This window comes from Marmota monax, unplaced genomic scaffold (assembly GCF_021218885.2).
Source record: "Marmota monax isolate L192 unplaced genomic scaffold, Marmota_monax_Labrador192_F-V1.1 WCK01_AAM20220418_F8-fsc00059, whole genome shotgun sequence".
Lineage (NCBI taxonomy): Eukaryota > Metazoa > Chordata > Mammalia > Rodentia > Sciuridae > Marmota > Marmota monax.
In genome coordinates, this window is record NW_026693595.1 from 473079 (window position 1) to 497570 (window position 24492).

The 24492-nt window shown below is 38.6% G+C and overlaps 2 protein-coding genes across 10 annotated transcripts in view; both read left to right on the forward strand.

Moving 5' to 3' along the window:
* Positions 1-24492, forward strand: part of Prune2 (prune homolog 2 with BCH domain) — a 266156-nt gene that overhangs the window by 75754 nt on the left and 165910 nt on the right. The window lies entirely within an intron of this gene.
* LOC124102965 (heterogeneous nuclear ribonucleoproteins A2/B1-like) lies at positions 13041-14173 on the forward strand. Its single transcript, XM_046459430.2, has one exon. The coding sequence runs from the start codon at positions 13220-13222 to the stop codon at positions 14171-14173; it is 954 nt and encodes a 317-aa protein (XP_046315386.1). The 5' UTR covers positions 13041-13219.

Genomic DNA, 24492 nt, shown 5'->3' on the forward strand with positions numbered 1-24492 from the left:
TCTAGAACCTCTTTCTTTGGGGAAATGAGCAATTGATTGGAAGGTATTTTGAATGAATTCATAGCACTATATCTTAAACAAACCCAATCATATTTTGAAACCTTCAAAGATAATAAGCAGGCAGTTCTGTTTTATTGGAATCCTTTAGTAGGAGGAGGCAAGTTGGCCCTTTACTGAGGAAGGAAGTGGAGGATCGCTGTCTCCCTCTCTGACAAATAAGCTCCATGACATTGGCAGAACCCAGCACCCCCTTGTCACTCATTGCCCTTTAATATCTGTTGGAATTTGAAAAAGTCACTGAAAGCCTTTGTTCTTGTCATTTTAATCATCTCATAAGATGACAAAGAAACCAGAAAACAACCTATTGAGTTAATCCATTCTCAACTTTAGCACTGCCGAGGAAATTAAGAAATAGTATTGTCCAAGAATGTATCTGTGACAGTTTCTTCATAGCACCGTATCTAATGCTCTTCTGCATCTTTGCTTATAAGAAGGAAAACCCTCAGGACATAGTGATGTGCCAGGATGACTGCTCTTTCACTCTGTAAATACATTTTAAAGTGTGCTATAATGTCATTTTGATGGTTTAATTTCTGGAAAGATTTGGCTAATTACATTTTTAGGAATGTGCTCAGACCAGTTTTAGCTGCCTGGAGTTACTTTTAATAGAAGCTATTGCTACCTTTCCTCTGGTTTATTTTCTGTCTCCTGCCTTCAGAGTTATTTTGCTGATTTGGAGCCCTGACCTTAGTTTAAATTAGTTTGATTGTAACACTCCTGCAAATCATATGCAATATTTTAATGGTTCATTACGACACTGTAGCAACTTGTCATAGAAAAGCAGGCTATGAAACTAGAGGAAAGTTGTTTCCTTGTCTTATGACAGGAAAAAGCTCTTTAAAAGAGAACCAGTAGGCTGTGATGTCCCCTTTCCACACACAAGTGCTGTATTGGTTCCCTAAGTAACAGGGATGGCTTTCTAGTACACAAGAAAATGAAATGCTAGATTTATACCATGTAGTCAGAGGCAGCTCCGAGAAATAATCAAAGTCAAATAAAATAATAATTGAGGATAGTTACTTTCTAGAATGGACATCCTAGGTGTTGTTCCTTAATCAATGGTGGCTGCTGAGGTGCTGTACCCTCTGTTGGAGAAGAGAGCCTTATTATGGGTCAGTAATGCCGCCTGGTGGTAGAAACAGGGAAACAGGTAGGATGCTAGAACCAGGGTTTGGTTATTTTGTTTCAGTAAGTAAGTAATTAACTTACTTACTGTACTCATAGTGTGGTGCTAGTTAGTACCTTTAATCATTAAAATTTTAGAAAAAAAAATAGCAGCCAACATTCATTGGATGTTTTCCAGACACTCACTGAGTGCATATGTACTTTATTTTTATTTTCTCATGAACTTTCATGACCACCTTTTAGAATAGTTCTTATTATTATGCCTATTTTATAAATGAACTCTTCTGGAAAAAGTGTGTCTTGACATTAAATATTTTAGGTTATTTTTTGCCTCCCAATATTTTAGATTAAGATTCATTTTATGATTCCATTATGAAAACTAGTTTTCAGGGTTTTTTTTTTTTTTACAAATACTTGTGCCAGAAATATCTGTGGGTGACTTCCCCATTGTTTTGGCCTTAAAAAGTGAGTTCTGGTAATAGCCTTTGAGCCTTTGGTTTTCTTTTATACCAAACCAGAAATAATACAGTCATTTTACTACCTGCCCAAGGAACCTAAATAATGAAGCTTTCAACCTTATAGCCATTAACATCCCAGCTCCTTCTATACCCACCAGATTGGCCTATGTGTCCTTGCGACACCAAGGTTGAGAAGAAGGACTCAAATTCATGTACTCACTTTTTTGATCCACTTAATCACTCATTAATATAGTGATTTGTCATTTGTCATTAAACATTTACTGAGCAGCTACTGTGTGCCTGAAGTATAGACTAGATCTTGTGCCGCAGTGGTCTCTGTCCTCCATAAACATTAACGATCAGGCATTCCAACTGGCTCTACTGAGCCAAGACAGGATTCCAAAGAAGCACAGATTTGGAAGGGAGAGGAAGATCAGAAAAAGTCCCAGGAGTTGACATTGAAACAAAAACATGGCTGTGTAAATGAGATCTGTTGGGGAGATGAGTAATAGAAGGTGGGGTGAAAAGGAAGACTTCTTCAGAAAGGGGAAACACACGTGCTAAAGTGGAAGGTTACTGATTTTGAGTTAAAACACCAGTGAAATGGCCTTATCCCCATTTTGAATTTAGCTTCACAAACCCAGAAGGCACTTTTTGCACAGATATTCCCACAGTATCTCTTAATCTGACACATGTAAAATATGAAGTTAAATGAGCCTCATGACTTTTTAAACTTTGAAACCAAGTCACCGTTCTCGTTTGGTCTTAGAGACAAAACAGGCACTACACATTTTTCATCAGGTTAGAAATTTAAAACAAAGCAAAAACTTTAAGTTTCTTCTAATGGAGAAAGTGACAGCCAGATATCAGTATGTGTGCAATTGTTTCAATAAATTTACTCCTCTGCCCAGCCCCCAGTGGATAGAAAGTTCTTGGTTAACTCCCCCTAAAGGAATCTACCTCTGGGTACTAGGCTTGAATTCATAAGGCCTTTCCTTGCTCCAGACTCTGGATTCTCTGAGTTTGTGAAAGTCCCCCTCCTTCCCTGGTGTTGGTGTTTCCAAGGATTTGGTCCTGTTTCCAAGGATTTGGTCCTCTTGCTAACCAGGAAAGGAATGCTCAGGAAATGTTGTTAACTATGTTTCTACCAATCTGCTTTTTGAAATCTCAAGTCAAAAATACAAACACTGTTTGCCAGGATATGGTACTTTCTGAATTGATGTAGTTTTGTATAACCTCTTTATGATACGATGGTGTGAATTACTAAGTAGTTGCTGATCACCTTGGAGTCCATGAAATCTTGCAAATTGCTAACCCTTGCTGAACACAAAGCAAAAGTCATAGATATAAAGGAGGTAATATGAGGTAGAGGTTAATGAATCACAACCCAGTAACCAAATTGTTTTGGCTCTAACACATGCTAGCTCTCTAATCCTCAGCCAGTTATTTAACCTCAATGTATCTTGTCTTTGAAAGGGGATCATAAATTATATTTAGTCCTCAATATAATTCTTCAGAGAATTATATTAAGGACTAAATGGGCTAATATTGGCAGATGCCCAGAATGGTGTGTGGTATATGCTAAGCCCTTCATGAATGTTAAAATAAATTAGGTACAGCAATTTTTTGGAGCTGTCTATCCTGAAAATGTTTATGGATAGCAAATGACTTTACCAGTAATATAGTAGTAGTATCTTAAAATATTTTTTAAGTGCAAATTTAAGAAAATTTGAAATTCATACTTGCTTTTGTCATGATCTCTGTTAGTCCAAAGTACTGATTTTTTAAGCTTGAGCATGTATCCAAATCCCCTAGAGGGCCTGGTAAAACACAGAAAGCTGGATTCTGTTCCCAGAGTCTCTGAATCAGTAGATATAGGGGGAGCCTCAGAATTTATATTTCTAGTCAGTTCCATGATGATGCTGATGTCCCCAGTCCAGAGACTACCCTTTGAGAACACTGGCTTAGAGCAATTACATTTAAGTCTCAACTTCTGTTTGCATGCATATACAGATACTGAGGAAGGGAACTAACTTTCATTGAGTACCTACAATGTTCCCACAACTATTATAGGTGCTTTATATTAGTTGTCTCTTAAAGTTATGACACCTTTTTTATGGTGTAGGCAATTATATTTATTTTATGAATGATTAAATGGAGACTCTGTGAGGGTAAATAAACTGTCTCGAACAACCAAGCGATATTCTAATCCAGGAACATCTGACTCCAAATTCCTGTCCTTTGCTATTATTCTGTATTGGGCCACAGAAGAAAAAGCTAGTCATTACCACAGTCTAGATTTGTCTGCAACTGCCTGAATTAGCTGACTGTGAACACAATGTAAGAGTTCTGGTATGAGAGACTAAAAGCTCCTAATTCAGTTAGCTTTCACTATACCACAAACTTCACAAACACTTCAAAAAACAATTTCATATTTGTCATAGTTCTGCTGGTTTTGCTAAAGCTCACTCTGCTACAGTCATGGGTCAGGGACTGGCTAGGATTAACCGGTCTAGGACAGCCTTGATCAGTAGAGTGTCCACTGGGGAGGGTGGAATGAATGACTGAATGGCTGGTCTCCTCTCCATGAGATCTTTCATCCTGGGATTCTTCACATGAGAGTAGAAGCCATCCATGGTGGCAGAAACAAGAATTTTGGGGACTGAGAATCAAAAGTTCCTTGAAGTCATGCCACATTCTGTCAAAACAAGTCCTAGGGCCACCATCCCTATGGAAATGGGATGATATTCCGCCTCCAGATAGAAGGAGCTGGAAATAATTTGTGATCATACTCCACCAGAACCCCTGAACAGCCTATCTCTTTCTTATCTAGTTTCACATGCATAGTGTTACCTTGGTATCCATGGGAAATCAGTTTCAATTTTCCCTCTGGGTACAAAATCTGTAGGTGCTTAAGTCCAGTCAAAATGGCATAGTATCTACTTGTAATCGATGCAGATATTCCCATACACTTTAAATCTCCTCTAGATAACTTGTAATACCTAATATTATATAAATACTACATAAATGGTTGTCACTCATTATTGCGTAGAGAATGATGGCTAGGGAAAAAAATCATGTTCAGTACAGATGCAATTTATGTTATTTTTTGGTGGGGAGGTGTACTGGGAATTGAACTCAGGGACACTCAATCACTGAGCCATGTCCCCAGCCCTATTTTTTGTATTGTATTTAGAGACAGGGTCTCAATGAGTTGCTTAGCACCTCACTGTTGCTGAGGCTGGTATTTAAATTAGTGATCCTCTTGCCTCAACATCCTAAAACGTTGGGATTACAGGCATGCATCACGGCACCTGGCTGCATTTGGATGTTTGGGGTATTTTTAATCTGCTGTTGGTTGAATCCATGGATATGAAACCCATAGATACAGAAATCCAACTGAATTTGTACCTTTTAAAAATATTTTAGTTATATTCAGATGAAGATGATCTCATCAAGTGTTCTTAAACCCATTAGAATCATTGGGAAATAACAGTGATAGAATCAAGTCTTTGCTTTTTGATCAATCCAACTAATAAATCTTGCCTCTTGAGATGAGACTATGTTTCAGGACTCTAATATTCTGTTTTCAAGCTTAAAGGTCTCTAGTACTATAGATAGCTTTTTACAAACTACTTTGAAAATATTCATAAAGATTTACAAGAATTTGTTGTAATAGGGAAATATAGAGCAAGAAGACACCTACATAGATGCTCAAGTTAGAAATGTTAGTTCAAGAGAATAAGAAGCTGAGTGAGTTTATATTTATGTGTGGTAGAGCTGAATTTGAAAAATATGAGAATGTTGAGCATTTCAAGACAATATATTTGTGAAAGTTAGTATCAGTCTGGGTCGCAGCAGGAACAGATGACCTATTCAGTTAGGGTCATTTGACAAAGTTCTAATGAATTGAACCAGTTTATTAGGTGAAGACAAGGTGGAGAAACTGCAGAGAAGAGAATTGTTTCCCGGCAGCTACCAGTGTAAGTCTGAAGGGGAAAGGAAAAGAGAAATTTCCAGAACTTTGGCAGAAATAGTTGGAAAAAAGTCACCTTAAAAAGAGTCTTTATTCATGGAATGGTCAAGTTCATGGTCAGTTTATGGTGACCTCAAACAAAAGGAAACTGAGAGCTAAACACTCTGCTTTCACTCTCCTTCCGCCTTCCTGATACCTCCTGGGGCTTTCCACTGGCTGAAACCAACAGGAATTCAGAGGTCAGGAGAAACTTGGATGCTGTCTGTGAAGTCATTGTGCTGTGGCAGTGAGCAGTGAAGGACGGTGGAAGCTGGCTCTGAAGGGACAAATGGGAGAAAACCTTGCAGAGAGACCTTTAGTTAGGCAGTTCAGCTAAAGCACCAAGCCAGTAGATTATCCTCCATAGTCATTAATGAGACCAGGAGTCTTAGTCCACTTTCTGTTATTATAACTGAATGACATAGATGGGATAATTTATAAAGAATGAGGTTGATTTAGCTTATAATTCAGGAGGTTCGGAAGTCCAAGAGCCTGGCACCAGCATCTGGTCAACATCTTTTGACAGCCATCTTGTTTGTGGGGACTCTCTACAGGGTCCCAATACCATGCGAGGTATCACATGGTGAGAAAGGCACAAACAAGAGACAGAGTAAAATGACTTTTATGACAGATCCACTCTTGAGATAACCCATTAATCCATGAGTGGATCATTAATCTACTCACGAGGGCAGAGTCCAATCACCTCTTAAAAGTCTGGCCTGGTTCCACCTCTGAACGCCTCCCAGTAGGGGTTAGGTTTCAACATGGGTTTTGATGAGGACATTCAAACCATAGCACAAGGATATATAATTTTCAAAAGCATATGAAATCTAGTTTCACAACTTTAAACCTCTCACTATCTTAAAGGGAATAAAAATATTGGAATTTGGAAGTTGGAAACAGGAGCCTGGCAATGAATTTGGAAAGGACCATTCAAGGAGACACCCAAGGTGCCCCTTTCAGTTTGGGAGACACCGTGGGCATGATTGCTTTCATTAGTGGCTGGAATAGCTAAAGAGTGAGAAATGTGCTGGCTGGCTGGGTTGACAGTGGGTTCTGGAATGGCTAGCTGCACTAAGCGCCTTCACGCCAAGAAAATTATTGGAGTAGTAGATACAGAAATCTTGAGCATAGGCTAGACCCAGGCCACACATGAGAGATAGCCAACGTGCATTTTTCTTAGATTTTTTTCCAAAAGAGCTGGTATAAGTGAAAGCAAAGCAGGTCTCAGGTGATAGAAGCTAGAGACAGAGCAAGCTTGGCCAGGGCTGGGGAATGAGAAATAGAAATTCCTTCTGTCTATCTAGGAACATAGGGAGGTAGGAGAAGGGAGCTCCAAAAGATCCAAGATCTTACACTAAACAAAGCCTCTTTGTAAATACTTGTGAAGAGCAGAGAGCTCTAATATTGACTCCAGGAAGTAACAGTGAAGTAATGACTTTCCCACCCCTCTGACCTCATCTTACTTCCTTGTGCTCCAACCTAAAGGGGGTCAGAAACTACAGTTACCAAGAGTAATGAGAAGCAGAAGGAACAAGTGAGGAAAGATTGAAGAAGAGAGCACATTCCTTTCCACCAGCAATGGGCCTAGCTAGGAGAGGGGAGAAGCTTACCTCTATACAGGAATGCAAGTTTGCCTAGGGCATGAGCTGGGCATTTTGAGTACTAAATTGAGACCACATCTTATTAAAATGCATTGGGAACTATGTTAACTAAGAGTATCCAGAAATATCATGGGATTTGCCAGAGATTTTTACATAGGATCAGGGTAAGAATTAGCCCCACAGCATCATTCTACAATTCTACCTTACAATTGTTCCTCTTATCTGTATATAGTTATCTCCCTTCTTGGTGGAGGATATATTCTAAGACCCTCCAAGGATGTCTGAAACCTCTAATAGTACTCAACCCTATATATGCCATTTCCAACACATACATATCAGTGACAAAGTTTAATTTATAAATTAGGTACATAAGAGATTAACAAGAATTAATAATAAGGGGCTGGGGCTGTATCTCAGTGTCACAGTGCTTACCTAGTATGAGTGAGGCACTGGGTTTGAGCCTTAGCGTCACATGAAGATAAACAAAATAAAGACATGCTATTCATCTACAACCACAAAAATTTTTTAAAAGAACTAATAATAAAATATAACAATTACAACAATATATTGGAATAAATGTTATGTGAACATAGTTTCTCCTCTTAAATATGTCATAATGCACTGTCTTCTATTTTTGGACCACAGTTGACTGCAGGTAACTGAAACTGCAGAAAACAAAACCACAGATAAGGGAGGACTACTGTATACTCCAGAGAAAAATGGGTTACCTCTATTCTGAAGTAAGGGAAGGTGGTCTTCTCTCTTCCCCCCACTCTACCCTTTCCCCTTGCTAGGTATTTGCTTCTTTGTGAATTCTTTCTTCTCAATAACCTTTGGTTTAAACTGTATGAAACTTTCAGAATTTAGATGGAGAAAGCATCAGGGGAGCAAGCAAACATCATGATCCTGCTTATTTATATTCCTGTCTCCTCAGGATATAGCTGGGACTACATTTTGGTTGTGTGAACCCACCATGAGGTGATTTGATAGAAAATCACTTGAAAAGGAAAAAGTGTTGGTGTCAGCATGAGTATTTAAAACTATTATGTATAGTATCAAGTTTTGTGGCCTATTTTAACCATATGACACAAAAGGGGGACAATAAGAAGCTTTTTTTCTTTGAGAGAGCAAGAATGTACTGTTAGAACTTTCCAATTATAAGCACTTTTCTTTTTTCAGACACATTTAAAGTACCCGAAGCTTTCTCTTTGGTATTTAATGGAGGTTTATTTTCAAGTCTGAACTCTTGATATTTATACATTATTTGATTTTTAGTTTTTGAGATTCACAAACTTTCTCCCATTTTGTATTCATGGCTGTATCTGTTGGGTACCAAGATTGTATATAAATTTGTTTTTGTTGCTAAAGAAGCAAGTAAACATGTTAACATTTAATCTTCCCATAATGGAATCAGAAACAAAAATCTCAGCAACTTACAATGCTGTTCAGAGATATTTTTCCGCTGCCTGTTGTGAGAAGTTAGGGTATGTAAAATAAATGATGTATGGAGCTGTAGGAATGCGACTTATCCAGACTACCTTATGTCTAAGGAACATTAAACATAGGGTTCTCGTTTAGCAAATAAATAACCATTCATTTCAATGGCTGCATAGTCTGGACTTTCGTGCATATTTTTGCAAAGATAAGGAGAGGCCATTAGGGATTTAATATAAAATAAATCGCCAAGGGGTCTTCTTGTAGTCCTAGTCTTTCTGCCACATGGTGTGTTACTAATGTGCATAAATGGGCTTAAATGAATTTGTTATCTGTATTACATTTGCAGTATGTATATATTTATATATTATTTTTTAATTGTGTTTAAAAATAAAACATTAAATACATCATTTTGGAGAGTTGAGAACGTAGCATACGTAAATCAATCAGCTTCAATTAGTATTTAAAATGTCAGTATATTAGATTTGCCTGTGGGTGTATTTACCCCACAGAGTTTAATATATTTTAGTTTTGTCATCTTCGAGGTAGCCATATGGTTAATTTGTCACCTTATAAGAACAGGCTGCTACAATCTAAGCTCGATTAATGACATATCGCTTATGCGCCATTGAAAGAGTCCATGTCGTGGTTGTTTTATTGATGCCCTAGGTCAGATTCTGAACAGTGTCTCTACACAACACTGATTCTTTCACTAACCCGGGAGCTGTGCTGCTTCACTTTCTTCTTCGGTTACTCTTACCACATTTTCAGTCCCAGGAAGAAAGTGGCAGGAAATGTTCTGCATCACATTAGACCATTTGATAATATTTCTTATTGCATCCACAAATTAGTTGCCCTAAGAGTTTATCTTTAGACATTCTTTAAAAACAATAATACATGGAAATTAATAATTTACAATCTGGTGAGACTTAGAGGATAAATATATTCTTCTTTAGATATGATTCTGGAATTATTCCAAAAGATAACATTTTAAACTAGAGGCATTCATCTCAAAAGAAAAGCTTTTGATGTCTGCCCAGTAGAAATACTTCTTATTAAAGAAAGTATCATTTTAATAAACCAGAGATGCCAATTAATTTTTCATTAATAATCTGTTAGAAGATATTGAAATGTGGCATCCAGGCTAAATTGTATAAATCTAGTTCATATTCCAAGTATAGACTATAGGATAAATACATTCTTATAATATTCTTTCCTGCTAATCAATTTTATTCGAAGACGTTATTTTCAAAGACAAAAACTTCCTAAATTGCAGGCAGCCGGTATTTTCTTTTCAAGTCATCTTAATGCGATACTGGCATGTGTAGAATATCATTCAATTAACATATTTATTAGATAAGTATTAGACCTTGGTTAATAGATTTTACTCATATTTGTTTCTGAACACACATGAAATCACTGCTTTATAATTGATCACAAGAAGGGCTGTTGGTAAGTATATGTGAGTACCCTTCACATTTGACTGGTAAGGAATATACTGCTTATTTTGACTTCTCTCAATTTATCATTTGGGGGATGTTATTCTTGCTTTTATCACTGCTTTACTGGAGATGTTTATGGGGCATGGACTTTAGCAGCAGGAGGTGTTTTTTGAAAAATGTTAAGTGTAAAATAGATCTTGTAATTTATTCATATGTTATTCAGTGTTTGTTTCCACTCCTTGGCAGTGTATGCACACAATCCAACGCTTATGAGAACTCTTAAATAGATGAAAACTGCCCTTGCTTCTCTCAATCCAGATAAGGAGGCGAGCAAGGCTCACTGTGAGGTAATTCTGTGTCCAGAGGACTAGGGTAAATGTCTTCCTTTTCTGAAACCCCAACTGAAACAAAAGTTATCCAACCTCACGGAGGTTAGCAATCGTTGCCAAAACACAGGTCAGCACTTTGGGGTGACAATTAAAGGTAAGAGGGTAGAGTTGGAAAATAAATTTGGATATTTTAAAATTTAAAACTTAAAATTTTATTTTTATTATTTTATTGCCATAAATTACATAAAATAATATGAATATTATTAATTTGCATTTTGCTTTCCTGTGTCCAAATAAATGATCAACATGTCTCTGATAGAAAGAGGGTTGGTGTTCTGGTCCCTGATGTCTTGATCTATTGGCCACTGGTGCTGCATATTCCAGATGAGTATATGCCACGTAGGGGTCATTTCAAAAACCCAGGCACTAGCCAGTGTTCTTTGCAAACATTTTTGTGGTTAACTCTCTACTACTGATTTTTTTGTGTGCATGTTTATATTTGAATGTTAATAAATTGCAAGTCATATTGATTTTAATTTAATTGATACTAGACAAGACAAAGTTTTATGGTATCTGTAACACAGGGATCACATAATTCTTTTGTTTACCTTCTATTTGGAATAGAATTTTTCCTGCCACCTGGCTTAATATACTTATGCATCAAAGTTCTTGATTATTCTGATAAACACAAGCTTTCTTGGAGTCCAGCAGGCCACCTCTTCTTAATGTAGAACAAATCAAACTATTCCCTCCCCACACATACACACTCAAATTCTGAACTTCATATCCTTTCTGTTCAGTATTCCATCAGGCTCTGTAATAACAGTACATATGCTCAATTGTAGCAGACATGGAATTTACATATGGGTCAAATTTGGCAACATGCCAATGGATTACTCATGACTCATTCATTAAAAATCAATGATCTTAAATTTTGATCTCATTGTCCCATATGTGAAGTCTCCTATCATGGTGACCTGGATTTGATTGCTTATAACCCTCCAAGGAGTTATTTTTCAAAGTTAGCTGCAGGAAGCATGGTGACTTGAGTTCTTTTTCTTGGAGATTTTCCTGATCATGGTCCTTGGGGTCTTGCCATTTTCAGTATGCAAAAGAGTTAGGGAAAGACTTATTTGAGGTAAGAGGGATTTTGTACATAACTTTTTATATAAGGCCCTTCTTCTCCCAGATCTGTGGCCTGGTTGTGTCCTTAAGGACCCTCTAATATCAGTAGAGGGAATGAGGAAGGCTTGCACTTTCTGTGGCTGTTGGATTTGTCCTGGGGTGTTTCTCTGAGAATACTTGGATACATAATCTTCTAGCTTTTTTCTTCATGAAATGCTCTTCAAAACTGGCCACAAGGGGCTGGGGTTGTGGCTCAGTGGTAGAGTGCTTGCCTAACATGTATGAGGCCTTGGGTTCTATCCTCAGCACCATTTAAAAATAAATAAATAAAGCAAAGTATTCTGTTCATCTACAACTAAAAATATTAAAAAAAAACTGGCTGCAACTCTCTTGCTCTACCCCTCTTACTCTCTCCCCCTCTCCCTCTCTCTCTCTCCTCTCTCTCTCTCCCCCTCTTCATCTCTCCTCTCTCTCTCTCCCCCTTTCCTCCTCTCTCTTCTCTCCTCTCTCTCCCCCTCCCTCCCCCTCTCTCGACCCCCTTCACTTCTGCAACTGGCCGCTATGGTCCTGCTAATAAAATCTCGGACAGGTGCTAGGGATTGAACCCTGGGCCTTGTGCATGCTAGAGACAGCATCTCACTGAGTTCCTTAGTGCCTCACTTCTGCTGAAGCTGGCTTTGAACTCACAATCCTCCTGTGTCAACCTCCTGAGCTGATGGGATTACAGGTGTGTGTCACTGACTTGGCCCCTCACTTACTCTTCTTCAAAATGTACAGTCATACCACCCCAGCATTTTCTAGAAAGTATACACAACAGGCCAAGTATACACAAACTGAAGCATGGATACTTTGTACCCAGCTCTTTTGCACAACCAATCTGCCATGAAACTGGCTGAGCAAAGGAAAAAATTGACTCTGTCTGTGGGCTGAGAACATGCCAGGGACATGCCAAAAACACAGCAGCAAGCTTCCTTTTGTTGCTAAAAGCTTGGTCCTTGTCCCTGATGCAAATCAATAATGAGGACACGGTTTTGAGAAAAAAAGAAAAAAGAGACGGTTTTTTGCTTTTGCTAGCAAAGGAGAAACGCAGGGGACACCTGTCCTAAAGGCTGTGATTCTGCCCATCAGCAGGAACAAGGGACTTTTAAAGAGGTGATTCAAAGGCTACATTCCACAGGTTTTCTGTCTGGAGTTATAATTTACTTGTTAATTTGGGAGAGAGTCATTTCTGAGATCTTCTGATACCCTCCCCAAAGTCTGGATTACTTCATTCCTATGGTGGGTGTGTACTCAAGGACAGATAAATCTGCCTAATAAGGGGAGAAAAAGGTAATCCCATTTCCCTGAGATTAGGGAGGGGAGAGATTAGGGAGGAGCAGGGAGAGAGAGGAAGAGAAAGAACCAAGTCCATTATAAAAATAAATTGGAGTTAGTTGGAGGAAGGTTCTAGAAAAGCAGTGGCAGCGGCTCTAGCGGCAGTAGCAGCAGCGCCGGTCCTGTGTGGAGGTGCTCTTCAGTGGCAGTTCTCACTACAGCGCCAGGATGTGTCCGGGTTCGTGTTTGTTTGCAGAGATCTCTCTTATCTCACTTGCCTGCGGGAAATCGGGCTGAAGCGACTGAGTCCGCGATGGAGAGAGAAAAGGTACAGTTCCGTAAACTCTTTATTGGTGGCTTAAGTTTTGAAACCACAGATGACAGTTTAAGAAACTACTACGAGCAATGGGGAAAACTTACGGATTGTGTGGTTATGAGGAATCCTGCAAGCAAAAGATCAAGAGGATTTGGTTTTGTAACTTTCTCATCCATGGCTGAGGCTGATGCTGCCATGGCTGCAAGACCTCATTCAATTGATGGGAGAGTGGTTGAGCCAAAAGGAGCTGTAGCAAGAAAGGAATCTGGAAAACCAGGGGCTCGTGTGACTGTGAAGAAGCTGTTTGTTGGCAGAATTAAAGAAGATATCGAGGAACACCACCTTAGAGATTACTTTGAAGAATATGGAAAAATTGACACCATTGAGATAATTACGGACAGGCAGTCTGGAAAGAAAAGAGGCTTTGGTTTTGTGACTTTTGATGACCATGATCCTGTGGACAAAATTGTATTGCAAAAATACCACACCATCAATGGTCATAATGCAGAAGTGAGAAAGGCTTTGTCTAGACAAGAAATGCAAAAAGTCCAAAGTTCCAGGAGTGGAAGAGGAGGCAACTTTAGAGGAAGATCTGATGGATATGGAAGTGGACGTGAATTTGGGGATGGCTCTAATGGATATGGAGGAGGACCTGGGCATGGCAATTTTAGAGGTAGCCCTGGTTATGGAGGAGGAAGAGGAGGCTATAGTGGTAGAGGATCTGGATATGGAAACCAGGGTGGGGGCTATGGAGGTGGTTATGACAACTATGGAGGAGGACATTATGGAAGTGGAAGTTATAATGATTTTGGAAATTATAACCAGCAACCTTCTAAATATAGTCTAATGAAGAGTGGAAACTTGGGTAGCAGGAACATGGGGCGACCACATGGTAGAGGAAATTATGGTCCTGGAGGAAGTGAGGGTTATGGTGGGAGGAGCCGATACTGAGCTTCATCCCATCTTCATCCTATTTGCCTTGAGCTTCATTGTATAAAAAGGAGGGGATGAGAGCCCAAAGGTGACTGAACAGCTTCAGGTTATCCAAATAACAATGTTAAGGAAATTCTTATCTCAGTCATGCATAAATGTGCAATGATATGGCAGAAGACACCAGAGCAGATGCAGAGAGCCATTTTGGGAATGGATTAGATTATTTAATAACATTACCTTACTGTGGGGGAAGGATTGTAAAAATAATAAAAGCCTTTGAGACAGTTTCTTAGCTTTTTAATTGTTGTTTCTTTCTAGTGGTCTTTGTAAGAGTGTAGAAGCGTTCCTTCTTTGATAATGTTAAATTTGTAAGTTTCAGGTGACATGTGAAAACTTTAAGATTTTTCTCAAAGTTTTGAAAAGCTATTAGCCAGGATCATGATGTAATAAGACATAACGTTTTCCTTTAAAAAAAATTTAAGTGCATGTGTAGAGTTAAGAAGCTGTTGTACATTTATGATTTAATAAAATCTAAATAAAAAAAATAAGAAAACTGGCTGCAAGATATGTAATCATTCAACCATGTTTATAACAACCAAAGTGCGTATCAACAGATGAATGGAGAAACAAAATGTGGTCTATCCATACAATAGAATGGTATTCAGTCTTATAAAGTAAGAACCTTGGGAACATTGTGCTAAGTGAAATACACTAGTGACAAAAATACAAATATTGTATATTAGTCAGCTTTTTATGACTGTGACAAAAATACCTGAAGAGATCAACTTAGAGGAGGAAAAGTTTGTCTGAGCTTATGGTTTAGAATTTCAGTCCGTGGTTGGCTGACTCCATTGCTCTAGACTGGAGGTGAGGCATAACACCATCATGGAAGGGCATCATGGAGGAAAGCTATTGAGCTCATGGTAGCCAAGAAGCAGAAGGAGAGCAGGAGAAACCAAGGACAAAATATATGATTTCCAAAGCATACTCCAGTTACCTACTTCCTCTATCCACACACTACCTGCCTATACTTACCATGCCAATAGTCCATTTAATTAATCCATCAAATGAATCAATCCATTGATTAGGTTACAGCTCCCATAGTCTAATCATCTCACCACTGAATATTCCTGTCTTAACACTTGAGCTTTTAGGGGACACCTCAAACACCATGACACTATATGCTTCCACTCGTATGTGGTATGTACAGTAGTCAAATTCATGGAGACAGAAACTAAAATGGTGATTGCCAAGGGTTGGGTGGAGGATGAAGTGGAGAGTTGTTGCTGGAGGTATTGAGCTTAATTTTCCAAGATGAAAATGTTCTAGATTGTGTTGTACAACACTGTGAGTATACTTAGCAGTGCTTACCTACACTTAAAAATGGTAAGATGGTAAATATATGTTTTGTGGATTTTTTTTACCCTAATCAAAACCAAGAAGTTTTAAAAATGCACTTATTATATTGAAGCTCATGAAATTCAGTTCCATGTTGCTTTGATTGTGAGAGCATGAGGAGAGGAATCTCACTCTGAGGGTGCCTCTCTCACTGCGTATTTGTCATATGGATAACATCTGTAAAAAAAAAAAGAAAAGAAAAAAGAAACAAAAAACAAAGAAGGCAAGACTCTGAGCAAAAAAAAAGTGAGATTTAACAGAAAAGGTACCTACAGGGTGTCTGCTGTTAGGAAAGAGAAGGCTGGTTGCTAGGCAGCACCTGTACCTACTCCCGTTCAGAATACACCAAGATTTAACACCAGGTGGATATGCCACCATTCCGGATACACATCACCTGAACAATCTCTACTTTTTGGCTGACAGTGACTTATGATCTTCTTGAGCAGGTTCAAGGTCTAGGAAAGAGACTCAGGTCCCCCTCCTCCCAGCAAAAACCCCTTGACATTTGCATAGAAAACCACAATTTGCCAACATAAATGATAAGACAAAATTATTAAATAAAGGAAGAAGCAGTTTGGTGAATAACTCCTAAATTTCCAGACTCTTGAGAAGCAATTTTTAAAATATTAACTAGTTTTCTATGATTTTTCTTATAAAATGTACATGTTACCATGAAAAATTAAAAAAAAAGCACACAGCTGAACCCCTATTGACTGTCACCCCAATCCCAAACCAGATGTAACTGGTGATGCAGTATGTGTTTCTTTAGTTCTTTTTTACTGTGCTTTCCTGTATAGGTAATCATAGAAGGGTAGTTTTTTAAATTATATAGAATGGTCAAAAGAAAAAAAATTAAATAATAAAGATATTCTTTCTAGCCAGATAACTCCTATTGCTAGGTTTATTTATTTACTTATTTGTTGATTGATACTGGGGATGGAACCCCGAGGCACTCTACCACAGAGCCATATCCCCAGTCCTTTTTATTATTCAGGCAGAATCTCACTAAGTTTCCTAGACTTGACTCAAACTTGGAATCCTGCCTCATTCTCCTGAGTCACTGGATGACAGGCATCTGCCACCATGCCCAATCCTATTACTAATTTTTACATAAAAATAATACACATTTAAGATTGGAACATTTTAAAAGGACAAGTATCCAAATGTTGAGGAGACCCATCTTCCAGCTCCTTCCCTCTCCAAAGAGATAATGCTTATGCATGTGTGATTTCATTTTGGAAATAATCTTAGTAAATGAATGTATTACTCAGTTTTTTCTAAAGAATAGGATGCCAATAACTTCCAGTCTGAAAGCTAGCAGGCTCAAGATCCAGAAGGGCCAATGTTTCTGTTCAAGTCCAAAAGTTAGAAGACAGAAATCCCTGCTGAAACAGGCAGGGAATTTCCCTCTTATTCATCCTTCTGTTCTATTTGATTGATTGAACTGAGTGGGGCAATCAACTTTATTGGTCTACTGTTTTAAATGTTATTCTCATCCAGAAACACTCTCACAGACACACTCAGACTAATCTTGGGCCAATGTCTGGGCATCCCATGGTCTAGTCAAGTTGACACATAAGAAATCAACCATCAAAATGGAGGAAATGTGTAGCCAGGTGTGGCGGCACAGGCCTGTAATCCCAGCAGCTCGGGAGGCTGAGACAGGAGGATCACGAGTTCAAAGTCAGCCTCAGCAATGGGGAGGCACTAAGCAACTCAGTGAGACCCTGTCTCTAAATAAAATACAGAATAGGTCTGGGGATGTGGCTCAGTGGCTGAGTGCCCCTGAATTTAATCCCTGGTACCCCCTGCCAAATTGGGAAATGTGTAAATATTAGCATTAACCGGAACTTCTTTCTACCTAACCACAATTTTGTGGCAAAACAGATTGAGCAGCAAACACTTTTGACACAGTAGGGACAAGAAATAGCGAGGAATGCAAAATTGAGAATCTTCAAGATGAAGTTCTTTTACAGAATCTGCTTTGATTCCTGCCTTTTTCTTATGCATGATCCTTTACATGTCCTCCATGGTGGCCCCTCTTCTCTGTGAGCCCTTTTTGCTGCTGTGGGCTCTGACACTATTTTGAATTCATTGCCTCTTATCCTAACCCCTCCTCACCTTCTACCGGTCATCCATGAAGTCCTGCTAACCCCTTTACCTGAAGCCCATGACATTGCCACCTCCCATCTCAGGGCTCTGTCTTCATTCAGGTTCTTTTTCTTCATCCTTTGGGCTATTGTAAAGCTCCATTTCTAGTCTCTTCTGTCCGTGAGCCTCTCTCTTATCTATCTTCCTGGTTTTCTAAATTACAAGTTGGGTCCTCTTACTCCCTTACTTAAAAATCCTTCCATGGTGTTCCATCACCTATTCTATAAAGTGCGTACTCCTCAGCTCTGCCTTCTCCCTTCCTCTGTAAGAACGCCATGCTTTGTTCCTCCCATGCAGAATGACTTCCAGGTAAGGGGGAAGATGCTGTGTCCCCTCATTACTCTTGCTTTTACCTACACATCAATTGACTTTTTTCTTTTGGCTGTTTGCCAACTCCAAAGCCCTTGAGGCTCAGTTCCGGAACCTCCTTCTGCTCTGGGAAGAAGTGGGAGCGCTACCTCTTTGCTGGTCTAGTTCTGTTTATATTTCTCCACTCTCAATCAGAACGTTGAATGGCCTTATAACAAAACAGCTGTTTTGCTTTATTGCTTCCCTCCTCAATAGCATGGCTTTCTTTGAGTATGGAAATGCTGTGTGTTTGGTAACTAAATTCCCAGTCCTTGGGCATGATGCCTGGCACTGAGTAGTGAATGCAGGGATATGAATGCAGGCTGAGAGAAGGAACGAATCTGCAGCACAGCCTGCACTGGCTCCCATTTCTGCTATGTGCATCCTCTGATTTTCATCACATTTCCTCATTCTGATCCTTTCCCCAACTTTTCCTTTCCTACCACCTTTACTTTTCTTTTTCTGCTTCTACAGTGTGTTGGGCGTAATTATCACATTGCGGCTTATTTTGACAGACTTGTTGTTCAATAATATTGTACCTTACTTTGGGCCATTGAACTAATAAGTTGCATAACCCCATCTACAATCCGTTGTCTTGCCTATTTAAAAAATTATTTTGGAGCTGACAGGATTTGCAGCTTGAGTTGCAGTTAGAGAAGTATTTTGCTTTCTTAATTAATTTACTTGGAAAAATTTTAATAATATCATATAGCTTTTGGGAAAAAAAGAATTTTGTTTGTCCAAATGAAACAAAAATTTTGAGTCTGAGTTAAACTTCAAAGAAGGCACCCATGAAGTGAGGGATTGGAACAGTCAACAAGTTCCCTTCAATTTATAAGATTTTAACCTTGTTTTGTCATAGTCTAACCATGCCAGTGTTTATCTGTTAAATGAAAATCAGTGTCTAGGCAGAAGTGTTCAATTGCAAATGATTTCTGGCTTTTGGATTAAAAAGCTTTATGTGACTTTTATGCATACCTGAGACTTTAAGTTAATGGCATGTACTAACCACCAGATGTAGAAAATGGAGTAAGCAATTCATTAAAAGTATAACATTTAAATCTTGCTAATGAAAATCCATATTTTTACAATGGACAAAATATTTTCATTGATCTCTTTCCTTCCTCTGTCTTTTTCTGCCTCCTTTCTTCTTCCCTTCTCTCTTCCTCAGACTGGTTTACAAGAAACCACAAGATAGAGATAATGCAGTCTCCTCACTTCCAGGAGAACTCTAGCCACTCTCACAGGGACTGTGGGCAACCAAACTTAGGTTGAATCACACATTAAGACAAGTTAGGTGTGAACTCTGGGCGGAGGCTTGTCTTCCAAGCTGGCTGTATTGTCTGCTAAGATGAAGTTCACAGAATGATGCAGAGAGAAGACAGTCTTTTTCAAAGACAAAGGTCTTTGTCTCATGTTTGATTCCTCTCAACATTTGTCTGGGATCAAAGAGTCATGGTGCTTTGACAGCATGCAGATGTCTTTAGAGACTAGTGTCATGGATAGTGGCACTATCCAGAGGAAGGAAGACCTGATCTTTGGACACTTGTTTGTTGATATTTGAGTCCTAGATAGAATGATAGTTTATGCAAATTCCTTCTGGAGATTGGCCAAAGCTGCCTCTCAGCATCCAGCAGCTGGAGCCTAGCCACCTGGGCCAGCGCTGTTCAATTAAGCCCCCGTTCCCAGGTAAGGCTTGTCTGTTCTCCCGGCTCTGACCATATGTTAGAGCAGCAGGAGTCCAAACCTTCTCCTGCCTTTCTTCATGGCAGGCAGAAGAGCATTGGAGGGTGGTTTTTTTTTTTTTTTCTTCTACTAGGTCTAGAACAAGAGACTAATAATTTTAAGGAATAATAATAATAATTGGTAATACACAGCAAATGCTGAGTATGTCCTGTTTGGTTTAGAACTTAACATAGTCTGTTCTATTTAATTCTTATGGCTACTCAGTGAGATAGTTACCCTTTGTATTCATATTTTAAAGAGCAGGTGTCTGAGGCTTAGAAAGAGCAGATAATCTGCTCAAGGCCGCATAGCTAGTTGGAAGAATAAGCTTTATTCATGTCATTCCACCTCCAGAGGCTCAGCGTTTACCACCATCAGGTTACCTCCAGATTCCCACTGAGTAACAATGTGTAAGGCCTTGGTCCAGATTCCTGGCTCCTTCCATTTGCCCTGTGAACATGTTTGTTTATTTTCTCAGAACCACAATATCTCATCTGTGAAAAAAATTTTAAAACCTACTCTGTAGAATTGTTTTGAGAATATAGCATATGTAAAATTTTTAGTAGTTCCTGATACATAGTAGCTAGTCTTATTGGCAATAAATAGTAGCTAGTCTTATTAAAGTAGGTCTTATTAAAACAACAACAACCACAACAATAACTGATTTGGTTCAAGACAAAGCTAAACTTTGTTAAGAAGCCAAAGGAAGCTGCAGACAGTGCTTGCCTGGCATGTATGAAGATCTGGGTTTCATCCCTAGTACTGCAGTTACCTAAGCCCTTATTGGATAAGTGCATATTATCTTTGGAGGCCCATTCCTTTTGAAAACCAGACTGGAAGGAAGGAATATCAGATTTGCTGTAATTTCATAGACTATGTTGAATGGAGCAAAGAACCATGAGTAGGAATTTAAAATCCAAAATTCTAGACCTAGATTTGTGGTGAACTAGTTGAATAAACTTTAGCTAATCGTGTAAATCCCTCTGAGCCTTGATTTTTTTTCCTTTTCTTTCAGGAATAATTAGGGATTGAATTTAATTTCTCAACTGGTCTTTTGCACAAAACATGCTATGATTCTAAATCTGAGCCCCTTCAAATTGGTGATGTGGTAGTTGAGTAAATGATGCCCAGAATTCCTGTTCCCTTTGCAGTTTTTTTCTTGTCTGAATGGAACCTGGCCCAATTCAAGGGATCTATCTTCTTGAGCCATTCCAGGTCCTCTGGGACTATAAGTGTTTCCATTAGCAGTTCTGATGAGAGGTCTCAGGTGTGTTGGGCCTTAGTTTAGCTTGCATAGACTTTCTTCTTCTTATTAGTCACCAGTGACCTTCTCAGGGTAGCATTTTCCCACCTTTATTCCCTCTTACAGATCACGTAACTTTGCTCATATACCTCTTATTGAGTAAATAGCTGTCATGTTTACAGCTTGCTATGTATAGTATTATTTACGTTATTTACCTTACTCTTTGTACTATCTATTACTATTTCAAGGAGTGTCCTTTATTCTACTAACTTGCAACCCCTTACAGCCTAGGAAGCAAAGGTCAGAAAGCTCCCTCTGAATGATGACTTATCTACCTATTATACATGCAGAAGATATACCAAATACCACATGGTATAATAGACTTGTGTTTGGACTTCAGAAACTCCTTATAGAATCACTTTAACTTTGGACAAATCACTTAACCTGAAGCCTCAGTTTTGTCTATAAAATGAGGTAGTGACTCCCATCTCTCAGCTTAGAGAAAATTAAGTACTGAGGTAGCACATAGCCGCTAGCATTCATTAAGGAGCTAGCATCTAAAAAAGGGAAAAGAAACTTACTTAAAAGACCAAAATAAAAACAGGGTTGAGTAAATATTTGCCTCCTATTGGCAAAGATCAGTATCTTTAATGTAGGAAGCATCTTTACAAGTTTATAAGAAAATAGTTAAATTCCTTACTTAAAAAGAGAATAAAAGACCTAACAAACAGCTGAGGAATCTGTGATCCGTTCTCATTCCCATTGTACAGAGAAAGAAACAGGCTTGCCAAGGATGAGTGAGTTCTTATACTGGTTGTAAGTGTCTGAGCCTGGATCCAAACAAAGCTGTGGAAAGAGGAAAACCGATACTGAAACAGCAAGTCCCACAATGCAATCCTGTGGTCCAGCTTGCAAGGTTCTTAAGAGCCCAAACTCTCCACACTAGCAAGTAGCAGTTTCCTTATGGTGGTGAAAGGACAACACTTTTTCCATTTTTCTTCTTCATTGTTCACTTAGAAACACAACTAAATCAAAACTCAACTAAACAAGAAAGGCATTTTGTGTCAGAAATAAGCATCTCTAGAACTAAGATAGTTGAGTGCATGGCTCTTTAAATATTTGTTCAAATAGATTTTGACACTCTCCTCCAGACCTCCACCCCATATTATACTTCATGATCACAGAATAAATTAATCATGTTTTAAATCTTTTTTATAGCCTTATTGAGGTATAATTGATAAAAATTATATATTTAAGGTGTACAATGTAATAATTTGATATGCATACACACTGCGAAATAATTACCACAATCAAGTTAATAACACATTTATTACCTCGTATAGTTAGTTACCTTTGTGTGTGTGTGTGTGTGTGTGTGTGTGTGTGTGTGTGTGTTGGTAACACCTAAGATCAACTCTCTTAGCAAATGTTAAGTGGACAATACAGCATTTTAAACTATAATCCCTACATTACACATTAGTTCTTCAGAATTTATTCATCTCATAGCTCAAAGTTTAGACTCTTTGACCAACAGCTCCACATGTTGTCCACCTCCTGTCAGCCACCCTTCTACTTTCTAATTTTCTAAATTTGATTATTTTAGATTATAAATATAGGTGAAATCATGCAGTATTTGTCTAAAAGAATTTTTTTTGAAAATTTCTTTTATTATTTATTTTTGAGTTTTCGGTGAACACAACATCTTTATTTTATTTGTATGTGGTGCCGAGGATCGAACCCAGCGCCCCGCGCATGCCAGGTGAGCGTGTTACTGCTTGAGCCACATCCCCAGCCCTAAAAGAATTGTTTTTGAACGTAAACTCCAAAGAGTCATAAAATGTGTTGTTCTTGACATCGAAAAGTTTGCTCATTAGTTATCTCACATTGTATTTGGAAGCCTCATTGGATTTCTAACCATGTTGTTTCTTAAATACTTATTGAATATTATGACATTCCAAATAAACTGAACAGAATTAATTCAAGAATTTTAAAAAGTCATTTCTCCTTGTGTGTCTCAATCGGATGCTTGCCATCTGGGAGGCTCAGCATCCCTCTCACAGCAGGCTTAATTTATGGCAAACACACATCCACATCCAGCGTATGTGGGAAAACAGTCCTTTCTCCACTTTATTTTTGTAAGATTTGCTGTGGAGTTTTTCTTTGCTTTTCCTGCCCTAATTCTGATTTAATTAACTGCAGCTTTCCTGCCAATTGGGGTGGGAAGTGGGTTGCTGCTGGTAGGTACAAGAGGAATGTCCCCACTTTACAGTGGACCTGGAGAGATGGAGAGAACCAGGGAGTTTTGTCTGGCTTGCTACTTAGATTTGAGAACACAAATGTTAGAGGAGATGGATTAAATATTCTGATGTCCTACTGACGTGAAGATTTCCTATTGCCAATGAGGGGTCATTGCGAGAAACTCTGCAGTGTTTCATAACTGATGTATCAATATTTAATCCACTGATAAATTCACAATTTCAATAAACCTGAACCAACCTGTGCTTGGCATCGGACTTACTGACACACAAAGACATGGCTTCTTTTCCTAATTTGCTCTCAGAAGATAGTCATGCCTTCAGTAAATCACCTTAAAGAAGCAGAATTCCTGCTTAGACTATGGCAAAGTCTTTTACTTAGTGGTGAAGAAGAAGTTACCACACTGACCAGAACTGTGGTCTCATTGACATGAGCATGTGGGAAAACCATGTAGGAATGCTTGTTGGTATCCAATTGAAAAGTTCTCTACCTTGCTCCCAGGTAGATCCCAGGTGGAGGGAGTCCTAGGGAAGCTGCATATTCCAGTAGTCTTTTCTGTTTTGAATGTTGCTGTTGGGGTGCCAGATTCCATTTGCAAGCAAAAGCTTCCACACAGGAGCCCTCTAGGGTAACAACTTTCATTTGGAAAAAGAGCATGATTTCCCATCTGTGAAAAGGCCACTGAGGGAGAAGATTGAAGTCTGGGTGTTCAGTCCTGGATGCACTGTGAACTGTAGCAAGTCAAAACACCCATTTATTTTCCCATAAAATAGGAATAATCATGAATGCTCTGGTTATGTTAGAGTCAGGAAGTCTGAATGGACAATGGATACAAAGACTTTTGCAAAAGGTAAAATATTTCAAATGGAAAAAGATTATTTGGGAGAAGTTTCCTGACTTTATATTGACTCAGAATAGCAATGTACTTGGAAGAGGTTTTTGCTGAAACTGTGATGTAAAACATTTTCTGTAAAAACATCTATTGTCCATTTGAAAATATGAGAGTGGAGGCTCAATTTTGAGGAAGCCTTGAGCCCCCATTAAGTCCCTTTTTAGGTCTTTCCTGGGAAAAGATGATTCTAACAGAAGTTTATACTTGCTTTTGCTATCAAGGCATGGAGTAGGTGCCTTAACTCCATCTCCAAGCTTATATGCACATCACTCCTTGAAATTCAAAACAATCAAAGAGACTCAGATTGGGAACTGATTCATTGGA

Excerpts from the sequence above, each read along its gene's own strand:
- LOC124102965 (XM_046459430.2), top strand. The coding sequence starts at position 13,220 with ATGGAGAGAGAAAAGGTACAGTTCCGTAAACTCTTTATTGGTGGCTTA.